This window comes from Cydia pomonella, chromosome 3 (assembly GCF_033807575.1).
Source record: "Cydia pomonella isolate Wapato2018A chromosome 3, ilCydPomo1, whole genome shotgun sequence".
Classification (NCBI taxonomy): Eukaryota; Metazoa; Arthropoda; class Insecta; order Lepidoptera; family Tortricidae; genus Cydia; species Cydia pomonella.
This window is the reverse complement of record NC_084705.1, coordinates 1,126,513-1,149,342: the sequence shown is the minus strand read 5'-3', so window position 1 is coordinate 1,149,342 and position 22,830 is coordinate 1,126,513. Positions and strand designations below refer to the sequence as shown.

At 37.0% G+C, this 22,830-nt stretch overlaps 1 protein-coding gene across 1 annotated transcript; it reads right to left on the bottom strand.

The window, feature by feature from the left end:
- Positions 1 to 210: 210 nt before the first annotated feature.
- LOC133515747 (iodotyrosine deiodinase 1) lies at positions 211 to 22,766 on the bottom strand. The gene is made up of 4 exons (XM_061848324.1): positions 22,165 to 22,766; positions 3,869 to 4,093; positions 2,484 to 2,800; positions 211 to 1,564 (listed from the first exon to the last, which is right to left on the bottom strand). Exons 1-4 carry the CDS (start codon positions 22,337 to 22,339, stop codon positions 1,382 to 1,384), a joined length of 900 nt encoding a protein of 299 aa, XP_061704308.1. The 5' UTR covers positions 22,340 to 22,766; the 3' UTR covers positions 211 to 1,381.
- Positions 22,767 to 22,830: the final 64 nt, after the last annotated feature.

Here is a 22,830-nt window from a genome sequence, read left to right as displayed (position 1 = left end):
AATATTTATTATTTATTTATTTATTTAAATTTAAAAAAATGCTCGAGTTCTTGCCGTAAAATGTTCATATTATTTAATAAGTCCCTATGTAAAAAGTCTTGTAAAACTAACATTCTTCTTTTTATATGAAAAGTCAAACTTGATATGTTAAGATCAACTTAAAACTCGTTAATTTTTTTTAACCTGACTTGGGAAACAACGATGACCGAAGTCATTTCTTTTGAGTAAAAGTAATTTGTAATCGCATAAATTAATTTATTACAGATTATAATTACAAAATGTAGTTATTAATTCCATTACTAACTACAAAATGTGGTTAGTAATCGTCAATCAAAGGCTCAACTACTTTTTCCTAGTAATTGTAATTTGTAGTTACAACTACATTTTCTTGTTATCGTTAATCTGTAATCCAACTACTTTTTGCCCAACACTGATGTCAAGTTCACAATGGTAGATTGTTTAACCAAGGGATGAAAGACACTCGATTCAGACGAGGTAGTTTGGTGCTCGAACGCAGAGCGCCAATACTACGAGACTGAAATGGTGCCTTTCACCCGAGTTAAGCAAGCAGTTATTTATCATTTTGAATACAAGGAAATTAAAATTATTTAAAAACAAACGACTAAGTACCTATATAATTATTAAGTATAACATTTGTCATTTTGAATACGAGGAAAGTAAAATTATTTAAAAACAGAGCCCCTAGTGTACATTTATTCGATAGCGAAACGTGACGTACGCGTTTGCGTCAAGTCTAATTTTGTATGGGATTCAGAAACAGCGCGCCAAGCGGGACGTTTTGAAAACTCAAAATCCCATACAAAATGAGACTTTCAATTAACAATTTAGCTAAACGTGAAGTTATTTATGGAATGGGGATTGTAGAACAAATCCATTTAAAATCTAATTTTAACCCCTTAATGCATGTAATAAAAATATTTTGTTTAAATTTGAACTTTAATAGCTATAAATAGAGTTGAATATTATAAATGCCATATATGGTTGCATATACGGTAAAAGGTTAACTGCTGATCGTAAAAAAAAATTGAAAAAGCACTTGGAAAGTAAAATGCTCTCGAGCAGAAACGTAGGTATCACTTTCTGCACACTTCATAGAAAAACAATGACACACTTTCAGAGCATGAGAAATGAAAAAAACTTTACAAGCTAAGCTAACAAAAAAAAAAAATATTTGGCAGTGTCTTATGCATATATTTTTTTAATATATTTTTGGAACCTTGGTTTGTAAAGATGTTTTGAACTCAACTTTGTAAGAAACTAATAAAGCACTTGTACTTTAGTAACCTTCGGGTTACTGACTGTATAGACCGAAAGTTCTTCGCGCAATGGGTTTTTTTAAGGGTTGTTAGTTGGTGACTAATCAGATCTTGACCATGATCTGTTCCAGGGTCTTCCGCTGAAGATCTGGCACAGTGGCGCCCTCGTGAGGCCTGCCGACCGGCAGCAGCAGTTCCAGACGCTCGTTGTTTGGCCTGCACAGCAGCGCTTTGAGGCGCGCATTGCAGTTTAGAGGAGTTGATGTTAAAGCTACCAGACCGCAATACTGGAAACAGAAGATAAACATTAACCCCCTTATTCATAAACGTGTACTAAAGTTACGATGCCGCTAATAATCGTTTGTCCCTTTCCATCATACCAATACGTCGAAAAGGGACAAACGATTATTAGCGGCATCGTAACTTTAGTACACGTTTATGAATAAGAGGGTAAGTATTACCCCCTTATTCATAAATCTTATCAAACGTCTGAGGATATCGTTTCTTTCTAAAAAAAAACAAATATCTAGAGGTGGAGAATCGGGACAGGTTAGAAGTAACGATATGCCTTAAGTCACTATTAAGAGAAATGGACTATGCTCGGAGTTTGTATCTAATGAGAAAGGTGAGATACGCAAAATGATCAATGCGTTGACAGTAGCCATATTAAAATAGCAGTGGGAAGAATATATAGCTTTTAAGGTCGTTCAAGGTAGCGCCTATTACCGAAAAACTCAAAGAGAGTAGAATGAGGTGTTATGGTCACGTTTTGCGAAGGGACGGAAACTAGACAGTGAGGAAGGCTATGAACATCCCAAGCAACCCCAAAGGAAGAGGCAGAAGACCAGCAACCTGGTGGTTCTATGTCGAAAGAGAGATGAGGACACAAAACTTGACCACGCGGACAACCCAGGATAGACTGTCCTGGCGCCGACGTACGAGGAGGGCCGACCCCAGCTGAACTGGGAAATGGACTGGACAAAGAAGATATAGCTCTTAACATAGAACTTATGGGCACTAAGGTAGAAAAGCTCTTGAGTGGCGACCGCATCAAGAAAAGGCTCCCATAAGACGAACAAATAATCTTAGGGAACCGTTAGACAAGAGCAGCGTATTAGCAGTCACTTGATTGGCGTTTTCCATCTAGACTAAACTTATCACTATCCAATCGTATGCCACAAAGTGTGTCCGCGCTTATATATTTACCTGTATCGCAGCCAGTAATATCCCAGCAGCAATAGCCACACTGATCTCACTATAATAATGCATCCTCTTGGTATTATCTTCTTTCCAAGAGTGCGTCTGCCGAAACACCAGCAGCAACGCAGGAGCATCAGACAAATAAGGCTTTTTAGCCTTCGTCCGGAAAGGCTTCAAGTCTGTTGTCCATTGCTTGGACATCCTCTGTCGGTAGTTGAGATCTTCTTCTTCTTCTACGATTTCACGAATGGCTTCTTTCACTTCTGGGTCTTGGACGACGACGAATGTCCAGGGCTCGGTGTGGGCTCCTGATGGTGAGGTGCCTGAAATACGAGTAATACATATTTATGAGTTAATACAAAAGATACGATGTTCTTGTAAAGTTTTCTTATGAAGGAATGGATTTATGATTTTTTTAAAGCTTGAGTTGAGCTTGAATTAAGCTGCAGTAATCGACTAATCGCTTCACGACTAACCATTAGGCCGCTTGTATGCTGTTTAGGGTCCCCGAAGGCTAACAATTGAAACCTATTAAGCTTGCGCTGTCCATTCGTTTACGTGTTTTTCTTAGACTATTCTTACACAAATACACATCTAAGGGGTAGTCCAGAAAAGTATCAAGTACCTGATAGCTATTTGGCATGATAGCTGCAACAATCATCTGTCAAGATGCTGTGGCCAATGATAGTAGCCATATGGGATGACTCATGTTCCCCACATAGTAGACCTTTGTGGAATGCGCAAGAATTTTTTGAGACTGTTAAGATTAATGGCTTTTATGATGTTCTCGAGAATCTCCTCTGAAACCGGTTCTGTGCTGAAAATCCTCACCAACCGCCTAATATTCTCTAGACCGTTGAAGGATCTCGTCATCAGAGCGGTGGACCGGCCTGTATGGGATAAGAGTATGAGGTGTGTTTTGAGGAATGGCTGAAGTTACCGGACAATTTATTGAAAATGTTTAGTACCTGCAGTCTTAATGATGTTATCAATAACCTCCTGTGGAACAGGCTCTGTGCTGAACATCCTCACCGACCACCGCTGTCCCATCAGTTCATAATATTCCCTAGACCGTTGCAGGATCTCGTCATCAGAGGGGTGGACCGGCTTGTCTGGTATATGAGGTGTGTCTTGAGGAATGGCTGAAGTTACCGGGCAATTTATTGAAAGTGTTAGTACCTGCAGTCTTAATGATGTTATCAATAACCTCCTGTGGAACGGGCTCTGTGCTGAACATCCTCACCGACCGCCGCTGTGCCATCAGCTCATAATATTCCGTAGACCGTTGCAGGATCTCGTCATCAGAGGGGTGGACCGGATTGTCTGAGATATGAGGTGTGTCTTGAGGAATGGCTGAAGTTACCGGGCAATTTATTGGAAGTGTTTAGTACCTGCAGTCTTAATGATGTTATCAATAACCTCCTGTGGAACGGGCTCTGTGCTGAACATCCTCACCGACCGCCGCTGTGCCATCAGCTCATAATATTCCCTAGACCGTTGCAGGATCTTGTCATCAGAACGGTGGACCGGCTTGTATGGGATGTGGGGCGTATCTTCAGGGATGGCAGAAGTCAGGATCGGGTCCGGGTCGTCCTCAGGAAAATCGCGTTCACGTTCTGGAAAAGATATTAGGTTTAGTTAGAAAAACACCCGACTAAAAAAGTCTTATTTCTACGAAACAATGCTGGTGTATCCTTTATAGTAAAATGACTACGTCCTCAGATCATAGAAAGTACTAGATGGCTGACGGAGGCGTGGCGCGTGTCGCCGCGACATGGCCACATCGTGGCCATACCGGCCCGCCGTAAGACAGTAGCAAATTAGCTGTCATTGAACAATGTGCGCGTCAATTTTATTGAAATGCCGAATTATAGCGTTATTTTGTGTCGAAATAGGAGTGCATCCAAAAACTATAAGGATCATGGAGTTACATACCACATTTTTTTTCACGTATTAGTCAATAAAACCACACATTTTAACAAATAAATCCAGTGACATATGATTTTTCTGAGTCAGACCATGTTGTCATACAAACGCGTGGCAATTTATCTATGCATCCTACATTGACGCTTTGGCATGGAAAACTATTTGTAGTGTCCATAGCAACGGCGCAATGCATTAAACCGCTAACGATATTCACAGGGGCATTATTGTTTCTTGGTACGACCGCCAACCGCTCCCTTCATTGACGCCGCGAAGTAGAGTGGTGCTCGTGCATATAATTGATCTTTCAGCGTTATCGATAAAAATGTTTGGATATAGTGTGTATGAAAGTAATTATTTTTCAAGTAAAATTTTACAATTATTTTATATGCACCTAATGTTTAATTTAATACTTATTAATTTGGATTAAAAATCGAACAGGTAAGCCAAAAAATAAACTGATTTAATTAAGTACAATTTATTTATAACATTATAGTTTATACCTATAAGTATATTTTATTCAGGTTCTTAGCAACGATTCGAATAACTGCACTAGGTATAATGAAATATGTTCATGATTGCAATTTTTTTCAGTTTCCCGAAAAATTCCAGTATTAAAGAAAAATGGATAGATGCTACAGGTAGAGGGCCCTAACTGGTTTACGAGCGAGAAAAGTGTTATTTGTTTGGATCATTTTCAAGAAAAATGTTTCCAGTTACACTTCACCTCATTTATATAACGATAGAATATAAATATGTTTAAAATAATAGTATATTGTTATACTTAGTCGATCCAAAAGTTCTATCAGAAAGATTTTTACTGATAATTATGATTACTCTTTCCTTATTATTCGTACATATGATTTAAAAGCTTATTTAATGGTGCATTATACTTACAATATAATTTACTATAACTTGCTTTCGCAGTTCTTCATAACTCTATGTAACATGCTGGAATTGCTTTCAATTGGTGACGAAATATGCTATAAGTAATAAACTGAAACTATTTTTTTAAGGAAGCGCTCACGTCTAACGACAATCTTAAAGTAAACAATTTAAACAAACATTACATCAAATAATGACTAAAATTTAAACCAATTTGATTAGTTAAGCATAAACAAGCTTTCGCATCATGGTACATGTTTTTTTTTAAATTAAAAGCTTTGTATTACATTTTATCAGTAAAAACCTTTGTGAGAGAATTTATGGATCAACTAATATACCTTACACGTACCTTAAAATTCTTAGCTCGTAAATAAGGTCAAAAATTTAAAGGAATATAAATTAAGTCTATGGCAATTATTACTTAAAACAAAAATGTCAAAATTCTAAGGTCATGTTACTCATGTTCAGAACATGTAAAATATCGATAGCTCTATCGAATTGTCCTCACTCTAGTGCCGCCGCTCTAGGCTCCTACACCGCGCGGTTTGGCCAATCACAGTGCGTGAGTTGGTTGTCTGGCCACGCCTTTAATGATGTGGTGGGGGACAGTTGGAGACAGCGAGACTCGTTGAAATTATGCTTCGTTATAAATCTCCTTACTTCTTATATCTATGACTACGTCGAAGATATCAACCCTTTCCAGGCATAGTACAATTTGTCGACACATACACGCTAATAGAATTTCAACTTTATCATTCAGATTTAAGCTTCCAATTAGATTGCACCTTCACGATATGTGACTTGTCTTCAAATGAATCATCAATGCTGGATTAATTGGAGTATATTTGGATTTTTTGCGAAAACCTTGTAGATTGGTGTGACCTGGAAACGGGTTAAATGACAATATTTGTTCTTTTCTTTTATAAATATTTATATATTATATATATCGTTGTCGAAGTACCCTCAACACAAGCCTTATTGAGCTTACTGTGGGACTTAGTCAGTTTATGTAATAATGTCCTATAATATTCATGGGCGCCGCCAGGATTACTTTCAGGGAGGTGCATAATAAATGGAATAGAAGAATTGATGCAGAAATTTATTTTTCTTGTGTAATATAGTTCCGAGTTATGCTATCAAAATCATTGCAGATTTATATTGGTCTAACTCTAATGCTGGTGCAGACGCATAAAAAAAACATGTATTTTTTTTTATATATTTTCTTACCTGCCAGGGGGGTGCAAGTGCACCCCCTTGCACCCTGCTGCCGGCGCCCATGATAATATTTATTTATTTCTTTTGCATAAACGAACACACTAACAGCCTCACTCTAGAAGTACGTTCCGTCGGGGATATCAAATATACGAAGATCAAATGTTTTGCGATTTGTTTGGGTATAGATTCACTGTCTACTTTATTTATCCTATCATATTATTAGCTAATGGTTTGTTAATGTGCCCTATAAATCTAGTGTTTATCTGTCTACACAGGTTTTTCTTTTCTATCATTCAAAATAGAAAAGAAACGCCAATAATAGTACCTTTTATTAAACGAAACGCCAGAATGTTTCATCACAGCAATGTGCCTATTAGATGAGAAACACAAATATTATTACCACACCAATGCGATGAAAACACGAACCGAAAAACATTACAAATCAAATACAAATGAGCGTTACTAAAAATTCATCATTCAAAATCATCACTTCAAAATAAATTCCAATATCAAACACGAGGAACTGTCAAATTACTTTGCCACTTTTGTGGATAAAATGCAACTTTCTCATCATAACACTTAGTGTAAATTTATTCGATAGCGTGACGTGACGTACGAGTTTGCGTTAAGTCTCATTTTGTATGGGATTTAGAAACAGCGCGCCAAACGGAACGTATTGGAAACTCAAAATCCCATACAAAATGAGACTTAACTTTTGCTCGTGTGATGAGCATGGATATTAGTTCCTGAGTCATGGGTGTTTTCTATGTATTTAAGTATTTATATATATCGTTGTCTAAGTACTCTCAACACAAGCCTTATTGAGCTTACTGTGGGACTTAGTCAATTTGTGTAATAATGTCCTATAATATTTATTTATGTAACGCAAACGCATACGTTTCGCTATCGAATAAATTTACACTAGAGGTACAGTTTTGGAAGCATAAAGATAGTCTTGACTAGCTGGTGTGGTGAAAACAAAATTACTATACTGGTAAATGCCACAATAACAAACCCTCTTAATGCCAAAATACACTGCATGCATAACTTCGAAGGCCCCGAAGATAATCTGTATAAAATCGACACAGTACCATTAAAATACTATGGAATTACCTATGTGTAATCATATCAATTAATTTTCCGCTTATTTGAGCGACGGTTGATAGTAAACACTACATACAACTAGGGCTGCCATCCGTCCGGGTTTTCCCGGATTTGTCCTAGTTTGGAGTAGGGCTCGCGGTCGTGTCCGTGATTCGTGAACCCGTAGCCGTGCGCCCGGTTTCGTGATTCACGGCAACGGTTTTCTGGTCCGTTCCGCACGTGACATTCGGCTACGTGAAATTAGGGTACGTGAATCCGTGTAGATCCGTGTAGGCGTGATCACGGCTTCACGTATCTTAAGAACACGCCGGTTCGGTCCGCCCGCGACGTTGAGTGAAGATACGATGCGGTCTCTAAGAGCTACGAATAAATATTTATCATGATTTTTTTATTCATAGCTCTAATTCCATTTCATTACTTTTTAATTAAAATTTATTTCCAATAGTAAGGCCTTTTTAATATTAATGAGTAATAAATGAAAAGAACCAAACATTAATTACAATGAATAGCTACTTTAATAAACGAGTTGCTAAAATAATACAACAACACTGTGTGTCAGGAGACCAACTGTGATGTCAGGAGTAACTAATGACAATGAATGTGAGTTCAAAATTCTAAACTGTCCCCTCCAGATTAAATAAAAAATACCACGAATTTGTAAAACAAAACATCACGGTCACTTCTTTCAACTTCACGAATAAAAGATAAAGCCCACAGCTACTTATGTATATTGTATGTGTCATTTTAATAAGTCATTCATTTTAGTAAGTTATTATCTTTGTCTGCACGTGCAACTGCACTTCTTATCTACAAAAAAGAACCCGGTATGTTGGCTTAGCTTTTTAGTCATACAATAAAACGCTCTAACAATAATATGTCATTATTACCTTCAATCTAGAAATAAACAGTCAGTACTCTTTAATGTGCCGAAAGTCCGAAACTGATAAGAACTGCAGCTGCGTACTTTTTTTTTCCGTGGCCCCGTACATGTGTTTTTGTTGAATTTGTTTACCTGTATTACCTTTATCATACCTACCGAAAATTTGCAGAAATTTACCCTTTTGTTTCTTTGGATTAGGATTGCCCTGTTTATATTTAGGCTACGTTATATTCTTTGATAGTAGCAAGCTTTTACAAATATATTTCATTCATTTCATTAATACTTAACAGAAAAAAATGTCTTCTCTTGATTTAATAATGACAACCAGTAGCACAGCGTTGCTTAAGTTCATAATTATAATGATACTTACTAGGGAGTTTTACACCTTATATTTATATTAGTGCTATGCAACGAGCAGGTCGCTAGTTTTGACTATTAATCATTAGCTGATTATACAAAAAACAGGATAACCCCATAAATTATTTAGATATAACCATTATATTCAAATCGATGCAAAAAATACAATTTAAGTTTAATTCACACGTAAATGTTTGTCCGACGAACGTCCCGTATTCAATATTTTTTTTTTTTTTTTTTCTTTTATTAAGAAACAAACGGTCGTTTACAATATGCGGTATTATTAACTATTGCATTTTAAAGCTAGACCTACGGTTTCCTTAATTAAATATAAGAGTGCTAGATTTTAAACAGTTTTTTTTTTGCTACATAGCATCTGAGTTTTATATATGTATATATAGTTACTGAACAATTATAATAAATTCTAAGCTTACTTAAATACCTGCAGAGTTAAGTACTACAATTATATACGCCATACACTATTGTGCCATTCACTATATAGGTATATATTTGATACAGGTATTATATTTAATTATATAAAATAAAATCAATACCTAATTTTTTTTTTTTTTCACAAACAAATGCTTTCTTTAAAGATACTATATTACAATGAAAAACATCAATATTAGAAAGATTTACGCATTCATTATAAAGTCTACAAGCACGCCTTATAAACATATTTCGTGCATAACAAGTTCTGCTAAATGGGACAGCAAATAATTCCTTTTTGCGACATTTACGCTGACGCGCACGAGGGACTTTAATATTTATTTGTTGAAGTAGTGAGGGAATCTCCAATTTAGAGTTTAAGATTTTATAAAGTAAAACCGAGTCTACGCAGTCGCGGCGGTCTTGAAGAGACTGAATTTTATGGTACTGCAATGAGGAGTGGTAATCAACGTAGTTTTGTCCAGTCCTAAAATCTAACGTTTTTACAAACTTCTTTTGGAGCCTTTCGATTCTATTAATATGGACAGCATGAAATGGCTTCCAAACAGCACACGCGAATTCAAGACGACTTCTTACATAGCTGTTATAGAGAGTTATATAACTAAAAGAATTTTTAAATGGTTTACCGACTCGTAGGATAAAACCTAATTGCTTAAACGATTTAGTAACTACATTCTCAATGTGAGGAATAAATGATAACTTAGAATCCATTATTACACCTAGATCTCGAATTTGCGTTACCCTATTTAATACTTTATCGGAAATTGTGTAATTATGACCAATATTTTTATTTTTCCGAGAAAAAGTTAAAATACTACACTTTTTATTGTTCAGAAATATATTATTATCAGTACAGTATCTCTCCAAGTTAGATAAATCCTCTTGTAGTAGATCACAATCAGAAACATCTTTAATAATTTTAAAAATTTTAGCATCATCCGCGTAGAGTAAAACTTTAGAGTGCTTAATGTAGTCGGTTATATCATTAATATATAACACAAAAAGAAGAGGCCCCAAATGAGATCCCTGTGGGACTCCTGAAGTGACGACCTTATACTGTGATGTATAACCGGACAATACGACGGCCTGAGTTCTAAATTCGACATAGGATTTAATCCATCGAAAAAGATCTCCATGTATACCGAGTCGCCAAAGCTTATATAACAATGTGCTGTGACAAATTTTATCAAAGGCCTTGGCGAAATCGGTATACACGACATCTACACAGTGTCCACTCTCCATTGCTTCAAGAACTTCGCCTGTAAAGATTAACAAATTACTGTCCACCGAACGACCCTTAAAGAAACCGTGCTGATGGGGGGTAATATGATTCTTAACGACTTCGAAGAGTTGAAATTTTACTATCTTTTCCAGGATTTTACTAAACTGACATAGTTTCGAAATGGGTCGGTACATCTCAATCTCATGACTAACTTTTCCTTTTGGTATGGGGGTTATCCACGCCTGTTTCAATATACTAAGTGGTAACTCAATTCAATAATACCTAGTCCTTATTTATTTTTATCCCGGGCGTGTCGAACCTACGAGACGTGCGATAAGTACCTATCCAACGGAACCGAGCCCGAAGCTCCGCACACGAACGCAGGTACGGGCTACGTATCATGGCGTGTCACGGCGTGTCACGTGAATCCGGTCGCGAACGCAGGTACGAGGTACGTACCTTGCCGTGTTCGTGAAATTCGTGATCTTAGTACCGCCGGGCTTAAGAACCCGTAGCTACGGATCGGCGTGTATCACGGATATCAGGAGCCCTGGTTTGGAGGCCGTCCGGGGGCCTCCGGGGGGGGGGGGGGGGTGTCAAGAAGTGTCCAGGAAAAACCCGGACACTTTTCATGTAAGGAAGCACATTAAAACTACATGTAAAATTAAAGGTTTGTTTTTTAATAATATTATTTTCGGACTCATCTTTACGCCAAATGTCCGGGTTTTTTTAATCTTTGTCCGGGTTTGGCGAAATTCGAGATGGCAGCCCTACATACAACTAAAATATAGAAACTCGGTATAAACGAATGTTAGTTTTAAAGGATATAGAAAATATTATGGGACGATATTAATCTCTAAGTTGTGAGGTCCACTATGGGATTGATTCATTGAAAGTCTTTATTGAGCTTTACTTTCACGATTTGGAACCATGGTTCAAAAGCGAAAGTAGCTATTTGCGGAAATAATCGCTCCGAAAGAAAAAAAAATGCCCCATTTAAAAATAGTTTACGAAAATCTCTATCCCAGCTTTCCAGTGCCAGAGCAAACTCAGACGGACATAGCGAAACTAAATGGGTTCCGAGTTGACTACGGAACCCTAAAAACATCCACAACTCGGAAAAGAGAGTTGACATACTTGAATATAGGACAACGTTAACCGACCTACGATAGTGAGGGTCACTCAACTTACTTTAGTCTTTGGGGTCACTCATTTATCTGTCTGACACATTTTAATTACTCAATGACAGCTAACCATATTTTTACAAGCTTTTATTTAGCTTGCCCTCTTAATAGAAAAAATACTGCCTTTGATATAAGAGAATTTGAAATAGAGTGGATTGTCAAAGAAGACTTGGTAGCCATAGTAAGTTTATTCGCTCGAAACGATGCCGCCATACCTTTGGCCTATGCTCTATTAGATGGCGCCACTTTATGATATTTAACTAATTTAACACATATCAGTGAAAGAATAAGGATCAAAGTCAGATGACGTTCTAAAGTTTTAATCATGTGTCGAAAGATAAATAAATATTATAGGACTTTATTACACAAATTGACTAAGTCCCACAGTAAGCTCAATAAGGCTTGTGTTGAGGGTACTTAGACAACGATATATATAATTTATAAATACTTAAATACATATAAATAAAACACACGAATAAATGCCCTTACCAGGATTTGAACCCGGGACCATCGGCTTCGTAGGCAGGGTCACTAGTGTCACTACCCACTAGGCCAAACTGGTCGTCAAATATAGTTATCGTTGAAACTTGTTCTAAGAAATAGTTACGTCACTATTCGCAATCGCATTAATGTTAAATACGTCAATAATTTAAAATTCGCCTTTTTCTGCCAAATAGTAAGGTCAGGCGTATAGGTATATCGCGGGCCAAGGATAATACTTATCTAGTAGCAAGGTAAAGGCTCATATTTGCATTTTATAAGGATTTAATAGTTTTACCTTGTTTTTCACTACTAGCATGGGTAAAGCTTAAAAAATTATATATCTCAACCTTCCCAAAGAATCACTATAGTGATAGGTGGAAACCGCATGAAAATCCGTTCGGTAGTTTTTGAGTTTATCGTGAACAGACATGGAGACAGACGCGGTGGGGGACTTTAGGGGGGGGGGGGGATAAGTAATATCAAATATATTGATTTGGGTGTTTTTTTATAATAGCTCATAAACTGTCTGACTCTTTATACAGAATAATCACAAATATATTATTTACTTATACGGGACTACATCGCGTACGTATATTTTAATAACAAAAATACCGTGAGACACAGGCATATTAAATATGTTAAAACGGGTCATTCAAGTATTTTCAGTCGAAAAACGCTCGACATGTTTCACTCCGTACCGTACCGGCCCGTAGTCTGCGCCCGGTCCGTCGACGTAAGCTCCTGACGACACTACTCGGTACGGAGTGAGACATGATGAGCATTTTCGCGTAGGTATAATTTATTTTTATGTTTGGACTGTTTTATGAAGACTGATCTTTTTTTGTTAGATATCATAAATCGATTGTAACTCGCGTGTGTATTCTACATAAATTCAGCATAAACAATCATTAAATAGTACACTAATACATACAATTGGCGTAATCGCACATCCGTAGTAATGATATCAATAATCGAAAACAATTGCAACACGACGCGGCATATGGAGGTCGCGTGGGATTTGTTTGACTTTACTCTTTTCATAGAAATGTAGACTTAGGTACTTATTGTTTTATAGATTCTGTCTTGAGGCGGAAAGAGTCACGAACTTTTAACTTTCACCTTTGGACTTTTGTAGATAAGAGATAACTTAAAAGTTAAAACAGTAATGTAAAGTGGCTTGACGACCGGTTTGGCCTAGTGGGTAGTGACCCTGCCTACGAAGCTGATGGTCCCGGGTTCAAATCCTGGTAAGGGCATTTGTTCGTGTGATGAGCATGGATATTTGTTCCTGAGTCATGGGTGTTTTCTATGTATTTAAGTATTTATAAATATTTATATATTATATATATCGTTGTCTAAGTACCCTCAACACAAGCCTTATTGAGCTTACTGTGGGACTTAGTCAATTTGTGTAATAATGTCCTATAAATATTTAAAAATATATTTAAAGAAAGGGAGCATATTTCTGCTAACAGCTTGGCAGAAGCTATATAATGTTTTATTATTTTTAAGACTCGGTGGCATTTAAGACTTGTTTTTGATCTTTAAAAATATAATGTTGCTAAAATACGCGTGAGCCTTTAAAACTCAAAAAATCAAAAATATACGCTTTTGGTTTCTTAAATCTGCTTTATTTATAGCCGGACTCTGGGGCTGATTCTAAACTAACATCTTGTTACAGTTTTGTTCTGGTTTTGACACGACCTTGACTATCGTCTCGGTGATCGGCGCGCATCGGCTGCAACTCCAGAGGAGTAACATGCGCATTGCCGACCCTAGCTTCCCCCCCTCGTTGAGCTCTGGCAACCTTACTCACCGGCAGGAACACAACACTATGAGTAGGGTCTAGTGTTAATTGGCTGCGGTTTTCTGTAAGGTGGAGGTACCTCTACAGTTGGGCTCCGCTCTAGATCTGGAATGACATCCGCTGTGCCTACCACACAAAGCGAGATGACATTCACAACCTCTCTTTTGGACGTAGATTAAGGACGTATCCGAGTCCAGCACTATGCAGAATAGATACCTCTTTTCACTGCAGCTGACTGTACAAGAGGGAGAAGAGGTAAAAAAACGATATTATGACGTAATTTGTGTACAGTCAAAAGTATGTATCGTGCAAAAATATGTATCGAAAGAATCGTCTCATAAATATGGTACTACGCTCTTATTACACTGGAATAAGATGCTATGTGACATATTTTTGAGTAAGATGTGTACACCCATATTTTTACACTTGACTGTACCTACGTTGATTGTGCAAATACCTATTGTATTTAGATTTGGAGCGCCACGTAAATTGGTAACCTAGATAGTGTTTGCCGGATTATATCTTCTGATAAAATTAATTCCGCTTTTATTATTGACATTTTTGTAGATAGATCCGGTACGGATTGAGGACTTCACATATAGACCTTTACCTCTTCACATTACCCGATCTGATATCGGTATCGGTACCCCTAGTGTAAATACTTTCGACAGCGAAACGTGACGTACGCGTTTGCGTTAAGTGTCATTTTGTATGAGATTTTTGACTTTCCAAAACGTCCCGCTTGGCGCGCTGTTCAAAAACCCATACAAAATGAGACTTAACGCAAACGCGTACGTCACGTTTCGCTATCGACTAAATTTACACTAGGGGTACCTACTGATATCGGATATTGGATGGAAGTAAACATTTAGTTCCATCCTAACCTAAACCTATGTCTTTATGTCCTAACTAATGTATGACCTAAGACCTAAAAGACATATGTCCATTTCTGTATTTTTTTCTTGATTGAATAAATTGCCTTGCAATCCGGAGGTCGTGGGTTCAAACCCCGGCTCTTACCAATGACTTTTTCGGAAGTTATGTATATCCGGACTAGTCCCAATAAGGCTTAGTTTAATACCCTCTGGATTGGAAGGTCATTTGGCAGTTGCTTTCGTAAAAACTAGTGCTTACGCCAATTCTAGGGATTAGATGCCAAGCTAACCCCAGGCTCCCATGAGCCGTGTGAGGAAGATGATTAGTACAAAAAAATCGGACCACGGGTGTCGGAGTAATCGGTGAATGTACATCAAAAAATAGTCATAAACGAATACAGAACCTCGTCCTTCTATGAAATTGTAGTCGGTTATAAACTATATGTAACGCAAAAAAGGCAGACTTCATACCATATGGCACTCTCCTGCAGCTGTTTTTTTTATAGGCGTCGATATCGGAAAGGCGTTATTGATAATTTCAGTCATGTCATGGTAATACGAGTATTTGTTTGTGTGCATATGTGTCGGCATAATGTTTGTTGTAGTGTTCGTGAGCGCTAAATGCCCCTCCCCCCCCCCCCCCCCCCCCCCGCGCGCGGCCTACGATCCTACATCCGATATCGAATCGGAGAATGTGAAAAGTTGAAAACGCTCTAATAAAGTGGGTATTATTGATAATTTTTACAAACGTTTGAGTATCAGACATGTTTTTAGGGTTCCGTAGCCAAATGGCAAAAAACGGAACCCTTATAGATTCGTCATGTCCGTCTGTCTGTCCGATTCTGTCACAGCCACTTTTTTCCGTAACTATAAGAGCTGTACTATTCAAACTAAGTAAACGGATGTATTCTATGAACCGCATTAAGATTTTCACACAAAAATAGAAAAAAAAACAATAAATTTTGGGGGTTCCCCATACTTAGAACTGAAACTCAAAAAATCTTTTTTCATCAAACCCATACGTGTGGGGTATCTATGGATAGGTCTTCAAAAATGATATTGAGGTTTCTAATATCATTTTTTTCTAAAATGAATAGTTTGCGCGAGAGACACTTCCAAAGTGGTAAAATGTGTGTGTGTGTGTGTGTGTGTGTGTGTGTCCCCCGTAACTTCTAAAATAACAGAATGAAAAATCAAAAAAAATATATGATATACATTGCCATATAAACTTCCACCGAAAATTGGTTCGAACGAGATCTAGTAAGTAGTTTTTTTAATACGTCATAAAATTAAAAAAAAAAAATTTTTTCATCTAACCCATACGTGTGGGGTATCTATGAATAGCTCTTCAAAAATGATATTGAGGTTTCTAATATAATTTTTTTCTAAACTGAATAGTTTGCGCGAGAGAACCTTCCAAAGTGAAAAAAAGTGTGTCCCCCCCCCCTGTAACTTCTAAAATAACAGAATTAAAAATCTAAAAAAAATCTGATATACATTACGATGCAAACTTCCACCGAAAATTGGTTTGAACGAGATCTAGTGAGTAGTTTTTTTTTTAATATGTCATAAAATTAAATTTTTTTTTTTCGTCAAACCCATACGTGTGGGGTATCTACGGATAGGTCTTCAAAAATGATATTGAGGTTTCTAATATCATTTTTTTCTAAACTGAATAGTTTGCGCGAGAGACACTTCCAAGGTGCTAAAATGTGTGTCCAAAGTGGTAAAATGTTGAACAAGATCTAGTAGTAGTAGTAGATTTTTTTTTATACGTCATAAATGGTACGGAACCCTTCATGCGCGAGTCCGACTCGCACTTGGCCGCTTTTTAGATAATACTTTTAGTTTTAGTCAAAGTATTTTCAATAACATTTTGTAAAAGACGTGGTAAGAAAATTATTCCTTTCAAAACAAGTATTCCTGACCTATCCGCTGACGTGACAAATGACTATTCAGATTTGATAAATAAGATATCGACTTGATAACATTATGATGGAAGTGCATTGAAAATCTAAGTTACGCGCTCATTATAAAACGACATTTTGAATTAAAATGAAATTTTGATATGAACATTCATAATTCAAGTAACATATGTAATATGTATAGGGTTAAGGAGGGAACAGTGGCTCGGTAGAAAAAAGCCAGTACAGGTGCTGTGGATTACTCGACCTAATTTTAACATTTCAGCGATATTTGTGAGCTGAGCTGAGCTGTTCTAGCTGAGTCACTGTTTCCGCCTCTACCCTATCTACTTATATGTCTGGTAATAGTTTTTGTTGCTAGAAATTGTAATGTAAAAAAATGATCCACTGAAAATGTTATACAAGTACAAACTTCTACTAACTTTTCTTAACATTTATTAGTAACGAATCCTAAGCTGCTACTACTACTAAATACTGTAAATACTGGGCCCCAAACGAAGACCGGATGGAAGTTGGACAGTCCTTAAGAACCGTGAGATTGAAGACCTAGTGTCTGAACCTAACATCATGGGAGAAAGTAAAGCCCACAGACTCCGTTAGTTGGACCACCTTGAGAGAATGGACGAAGATCGGAACGTAAAAAGAGCGTACCTGGGTCGCCTAGCAGGAGGACGTCCTATCGGACGCCCTAGGTATCGCTGGAGCGACATGGTGGAGGCGGATCTGCGCGAGCTTCGAGTCTACAATTGGCGAGAGGTCGCACAGGACCGAGAAAAGTGGCGCTGTCTTGTGTCGGAGGCCAAGTCTCATTTTGGGTCAAGTAAGTAAGTAATCCTAAGTTGCAGAAATAACTAACCCCCTCTGCATAGAAACTTGTTTGGATGGGGGGTCATTTATCTCTGCAGCTAACTGTTCAAATAGATAGTGGCCAAAATGTCCAAATATACTTCCTTCACCTTCACACTCCCTTATTTCTATGTTAACGATGGTGCTTTACAGCCACTTTAGCTCTTATTGTATTTGATGCTGACTGTACCCACAAAGGAACGCGACTTTAATATCACATCAATGTAATATTTTTAACAGTGAATAGGACGCCTTATGGGGCAGGAACAAGTTAGCCTAATGATATAACTTAACTACAACCGGCTTTCTAAGTACCTGGTACTTGCACATTTTAATGTACTTACGGCCCGTTTCGAAGAATGATTAAGACACGTTTAAGATCTTGGAAAGATCTTTAAAAGATCGATAACCAAACGGCATGTCAAAATTAACGTTTATTTCGATTCCGCTGTGATCCCAATAAGATCTATCTACGATATTTCTAACGTCAAAGTGACATTGGTTGCCCGAATCGAGCTGCTTCTGTCAATTATATTACGACATACAAACGATATCTAAATGAGATCTTATATAAACCCGAACTACAATAAGTTTGTGACGATGCTCGTGCGAATTAAAATTGTGTTCTGACGAAGCATGTGGCGGATTGCATTTGTATTTGCATGTTAGTATAAATTCTCATTTAAGGCAAGTTTTATGTAAGATAATTAAATGTTATAAGTAAGAAAGTAAATAATAGCCTGTACAAAAACAGGGCTATAACCGCGTAAATCGAAGTTCGTCACTTGCGGGCATTTTTCTGTCACTTAAATTACGTCTTAATAAGAGTAAAAGAGAAAAATCCCCCGCAATTTGCGAATTTCGGGTTTCGCGGTGGGCCCCCTGGTACTTAAACTGTCGAATCTACATAGAACATGGCAATAATGGGAGTAGTCGACTATTAAGGCAATAAGTACTCTCAAGGGAGTAATTAATTTCAGGAAGTCAAGTGTTTAATTAAGATACAAATTAAAATTTTGTGTTATGCTCATAATAAGTACAAATATTTTATTTATCCTATTTATTTACGCATATAGAAATGAAGCCACCAGCAACATGCTGAGATGAGGCCATTTCGTGGTACTTTATACTTTCTTTTTGTTTTTGTTATATTATGTAATACATTGACGACCGGTCTGGCCTAGTGGGTAGTGACCCTGCCTACGAAGCCGATGGTCCCGGGTTCAAATCCTGGTAAGGGCATTTATTCGTGTGATGAGCATGGATATTTGTTCCTGAGTCATGGGAGTTTTCTATGTATTTAAGTATTTATAAATATTTATATATTATATATATCGTTGTCTAAGTACCTTAGTCAAATTGTGTAATAGTGTCCTATAATATAAAAAAAAAAAATGTGTCTTGTTTGTGTTTACGAATAAAAATTATTCTATTCTAAATATGAGTAATTTAATAGCTTCGTCTTACCGAAAACAAATACTTATCTATTGATACAACGTTACAACACATGTCGACAATCACAAGTCGCTCGATAGTTAATCACGATCTATTGATTGATTAGGTACGAATGCTTCATTAATTGATCGACTATATGCAATGCGATAAGCACGTTTACGCGCAATGAATTTTCAACGAATCTGCATATATTTTTTCAAAATTCCCAGTGTCTCAGCACGCAGTGAATTCGCTGCACGCCCGCGACGAACTCATATCGTCAGTGTGATAGAGCCATTGACATATATCTCTAAAAAAGTAAAAACGGGCATAGGTAGCTTATATCTAAAATAGGATTCAATGTACATAATGGATATATATAGAGGATTCTCTGTATATATTGTACTGTATATATTGTTATTGTAAATAAAGGCTTTTAACCGTTGTATTTGTACCCACCTGACGAAGCCTGCGTTGCGGATTTCTTACATATAAACTATTTTTTTTAATGTATAAATATATGTTCTACAATACAATACAATACAAATACTCTTTATTGCACACTTCAATACAGAAACAGTACAAATAATACAACATATAAAGAAGAGGTAAACAACAGGCGGTCTTATCGCTAACAAGCGATCTCTTCCAGACAACCTTTAGGTTCTACTATGTATTAAAACTCTCCAAGGGACCTCTACGTGTTGGATATATATCCCCACGCAAGCCTATCAAAAGACCGGGATTTATAGGCCCGTGAAATCTAAATAATAATATAATAATTCAGCCTATATACGTCCCACTGCTGGGCACAGGCCTCCTCTCATGCGCGAGAGGGCTCGAGCTATATAGTCCCCACGCTAGCCGAATGCGGATTATATCATATTTGTCAAAAAAAGGGAAAAAAATGTAATCCTGTAAATAATAATATTATGTATTTGTGTATAATTTGTACTACCGTAAGACCACATAAATATAGTCTAAATTCTCTCAAGTACCTAATGGTATGTATGTATGTATGTAAACACTTTGTACATAAGGGACAGGTAAAGATACAAAAAAAAATGTTGGCAATGTACAAAGGCGAATTATCCCTATAAGGTCTATAACTAACTCGAATATCTTTGTTTAGGTGTGACTACTGTTTGAATTATTTACTTAGTTATGAGGCAACATCCAGGTAAGGGCATTTATTTGTGTGATGAGTACGGATATCTGTTTCTGAGTCATAAATGTTTTCTATGTACTTAAGTATGTAAGTAAAGTTGCCTAAGTACCTTACTCACAGGCCCCACAGCACAAGCCTTATTGAGCTTACTGTGGAGCTTACAAGGAAAGGTACCCAACTGTCCGGTTCCGATTTGATTTATATTTATATATGTTATAGAGTAGTCTAAAATAACAGACACGTATTTTTTTTTAGCTGCCCAAAAAAATTACTAAATCGTCTAAGTCCTATAGAAAGTGATGTTCAAGCAACTTGCTAGTTAATGGCTGGTTTGAGTATATGTTTGAAAGCAGCAAAAAATAATTGAGCACGTGTTTTGTTATATCGGCTAAAACTCATTTTTTCCTAAAAAAATCGACATTCGAAGTTTTATAATATCTTATCGCTAAAGTTACACATAAAGACAGGTATTTTTTTAGGAAAACTTGAGTTTAAGCAGATATAACAAAACACGTGCTCATTATTTTTTGCTGCTTTCAAACATATACTCAAACCAGCCATTAACTAGCAAGTTGCTTGAGCATCACTTTCTATAGGAGTTAGAAGATTTAGTAACTTTTTAGTACTTTGAAGGCCATTTTCTCCTAACAGGTTGAGTTTGGGCAGCTAAAAAAATTTATACTACTCTATAACATATATCAAAATGAATCAAATCGGAGTCGGACAGTTGGGTACCCTTCCTTGTAAGTCCCACGGTAAGCCAAGAAGACTCGTGTTCTGGGGGCCTACCGGGAAAATCGAAATTCGCAAATTGCGGGGATCTTTCTCTTTTACTCTCACTAAGACGTAATTAGAGTGACAGAGAAAAATGCCCGCACTTGACGAACTTCGATTTTCGCGGTAGGCCTCCTGGGCTTGTGGGTACCTACTCAGACAACGGTATATATAATATACAAATACTTAAATACATTTAAAAAAATCCATGACTCAGAAACAAATATCTGTGCTCATCACACAAATAAATGCCCTTACCGGGATTCGAACCCAGGACCATCGGCTTCATAGGCAGAATTACTACCCACTACGCCAGAGCGGTCGTCAAATTATAGGTCTACATTATACAAATAAATGCATAATAGATACCACCCATAACTTAGGAATAAAATATTCGTGATAAACACGCAAATAAATTCCCTGACCAGGATCCTAACTCCGGGACCCCCTGGTTCATAGATAGGCAGGCTATGAGGTACTACCGAAAAGGCTAGGAGGTCGTCAAACTTATTTACTTTTTAAACTTCCAGGCGGGTGAAGTCGCGGGAAGAGGCCAGTATTTAATAAAGGTTTTATAAACCTGTTGAATGTGAGTACATTGAACTGGTTGATAGGTATTAGGTACCTACATTCATACATCAATGCCTTAGTTATCGGAACTGAAAAGAAAACACGGTGTATAAGTACTTTACATAATATCGATTTGAGAGTTACTCAACTACCTACTAACGCTCTTTTCTATATTATATTAAACGAAGGTTTTAAAATAGTGTTATATAAGTAAGCCCTGTTTACAATTATATGTATATGTTAACCATAATTTATATTTTAGTGTTCTTACTATTTTTTTTAATTTAAAATAAATATTAAGATTACTATCTTTTAATTTTAAAGACTTGCTTTTCCTTTCAATGTTTTTTATTTTATTTTCTTTATTCATTTGCTTTTTTACGTAGGTAGGTAGATAGGCTATAGTCTGTCAAACAACTTTGTCAGTAGAAAAAGGCGCGAAATTCAAATTTTCTATGGGACGATAACCCTTAACGCCTACATTTTTTGAATTTGCCTCTTTTTTGACGGAAATGGCTATAGCGACACTTGTCAAACCTCTCCCGCTAATCTATGGTATCTAAAAAAAACAAATTAAAAACTAACCTCTCCCGGTCCCCGGTCCATTTGGCGCCAATCTTTTGGCATTATGCCTCGCCGCTTGAGCCTCAACCCTTTTCTTATGAAACAAAGTAAACACCACGAAAGAAACCAATAACATCGTGTACACAATAAAACAGTGGTTCTCTAGCGTCCATATCGACGCAGAAATAAAGTTCATTTTAAACACCGGCACAAGTGACACGCTCGAACACAACCGACTAACTAGAGTTGATTTCGATTATTTATTTCATTTGCCAAGCTATTTGCGTCTGAGAAAATACAACTCATTCTATTTTAAGCCTTCTGTGCTTGTGTTAAGAATAATATTGATTGTAAATGAGTGTAAATGTCGAATAGTTGGCTGGTATTCCGCTGGCGGGCTTTGTGATGACCTTGGCTTTTTATTTTGCTATTATTTTATGCATGTGAGCGCAAAAAAGCGCTCGTCTCAGTTTATTGCACCTTGTGTCGTATATTTAAGCTCCACGAGCGGCGTCACAATGAAAAATGTATGAGATCTATGAAATTTAATACCAGGCGTTGCGAGAGATGGCATACGTGTCCATGTGGTGTCCTTGGTCTTACAACAAGAACGGCGGGCTCTGGACTCCTAAGATGAGATGGAGGATAGGTATAAAATTATTATCAATGCTTTTTTTCACCACACCA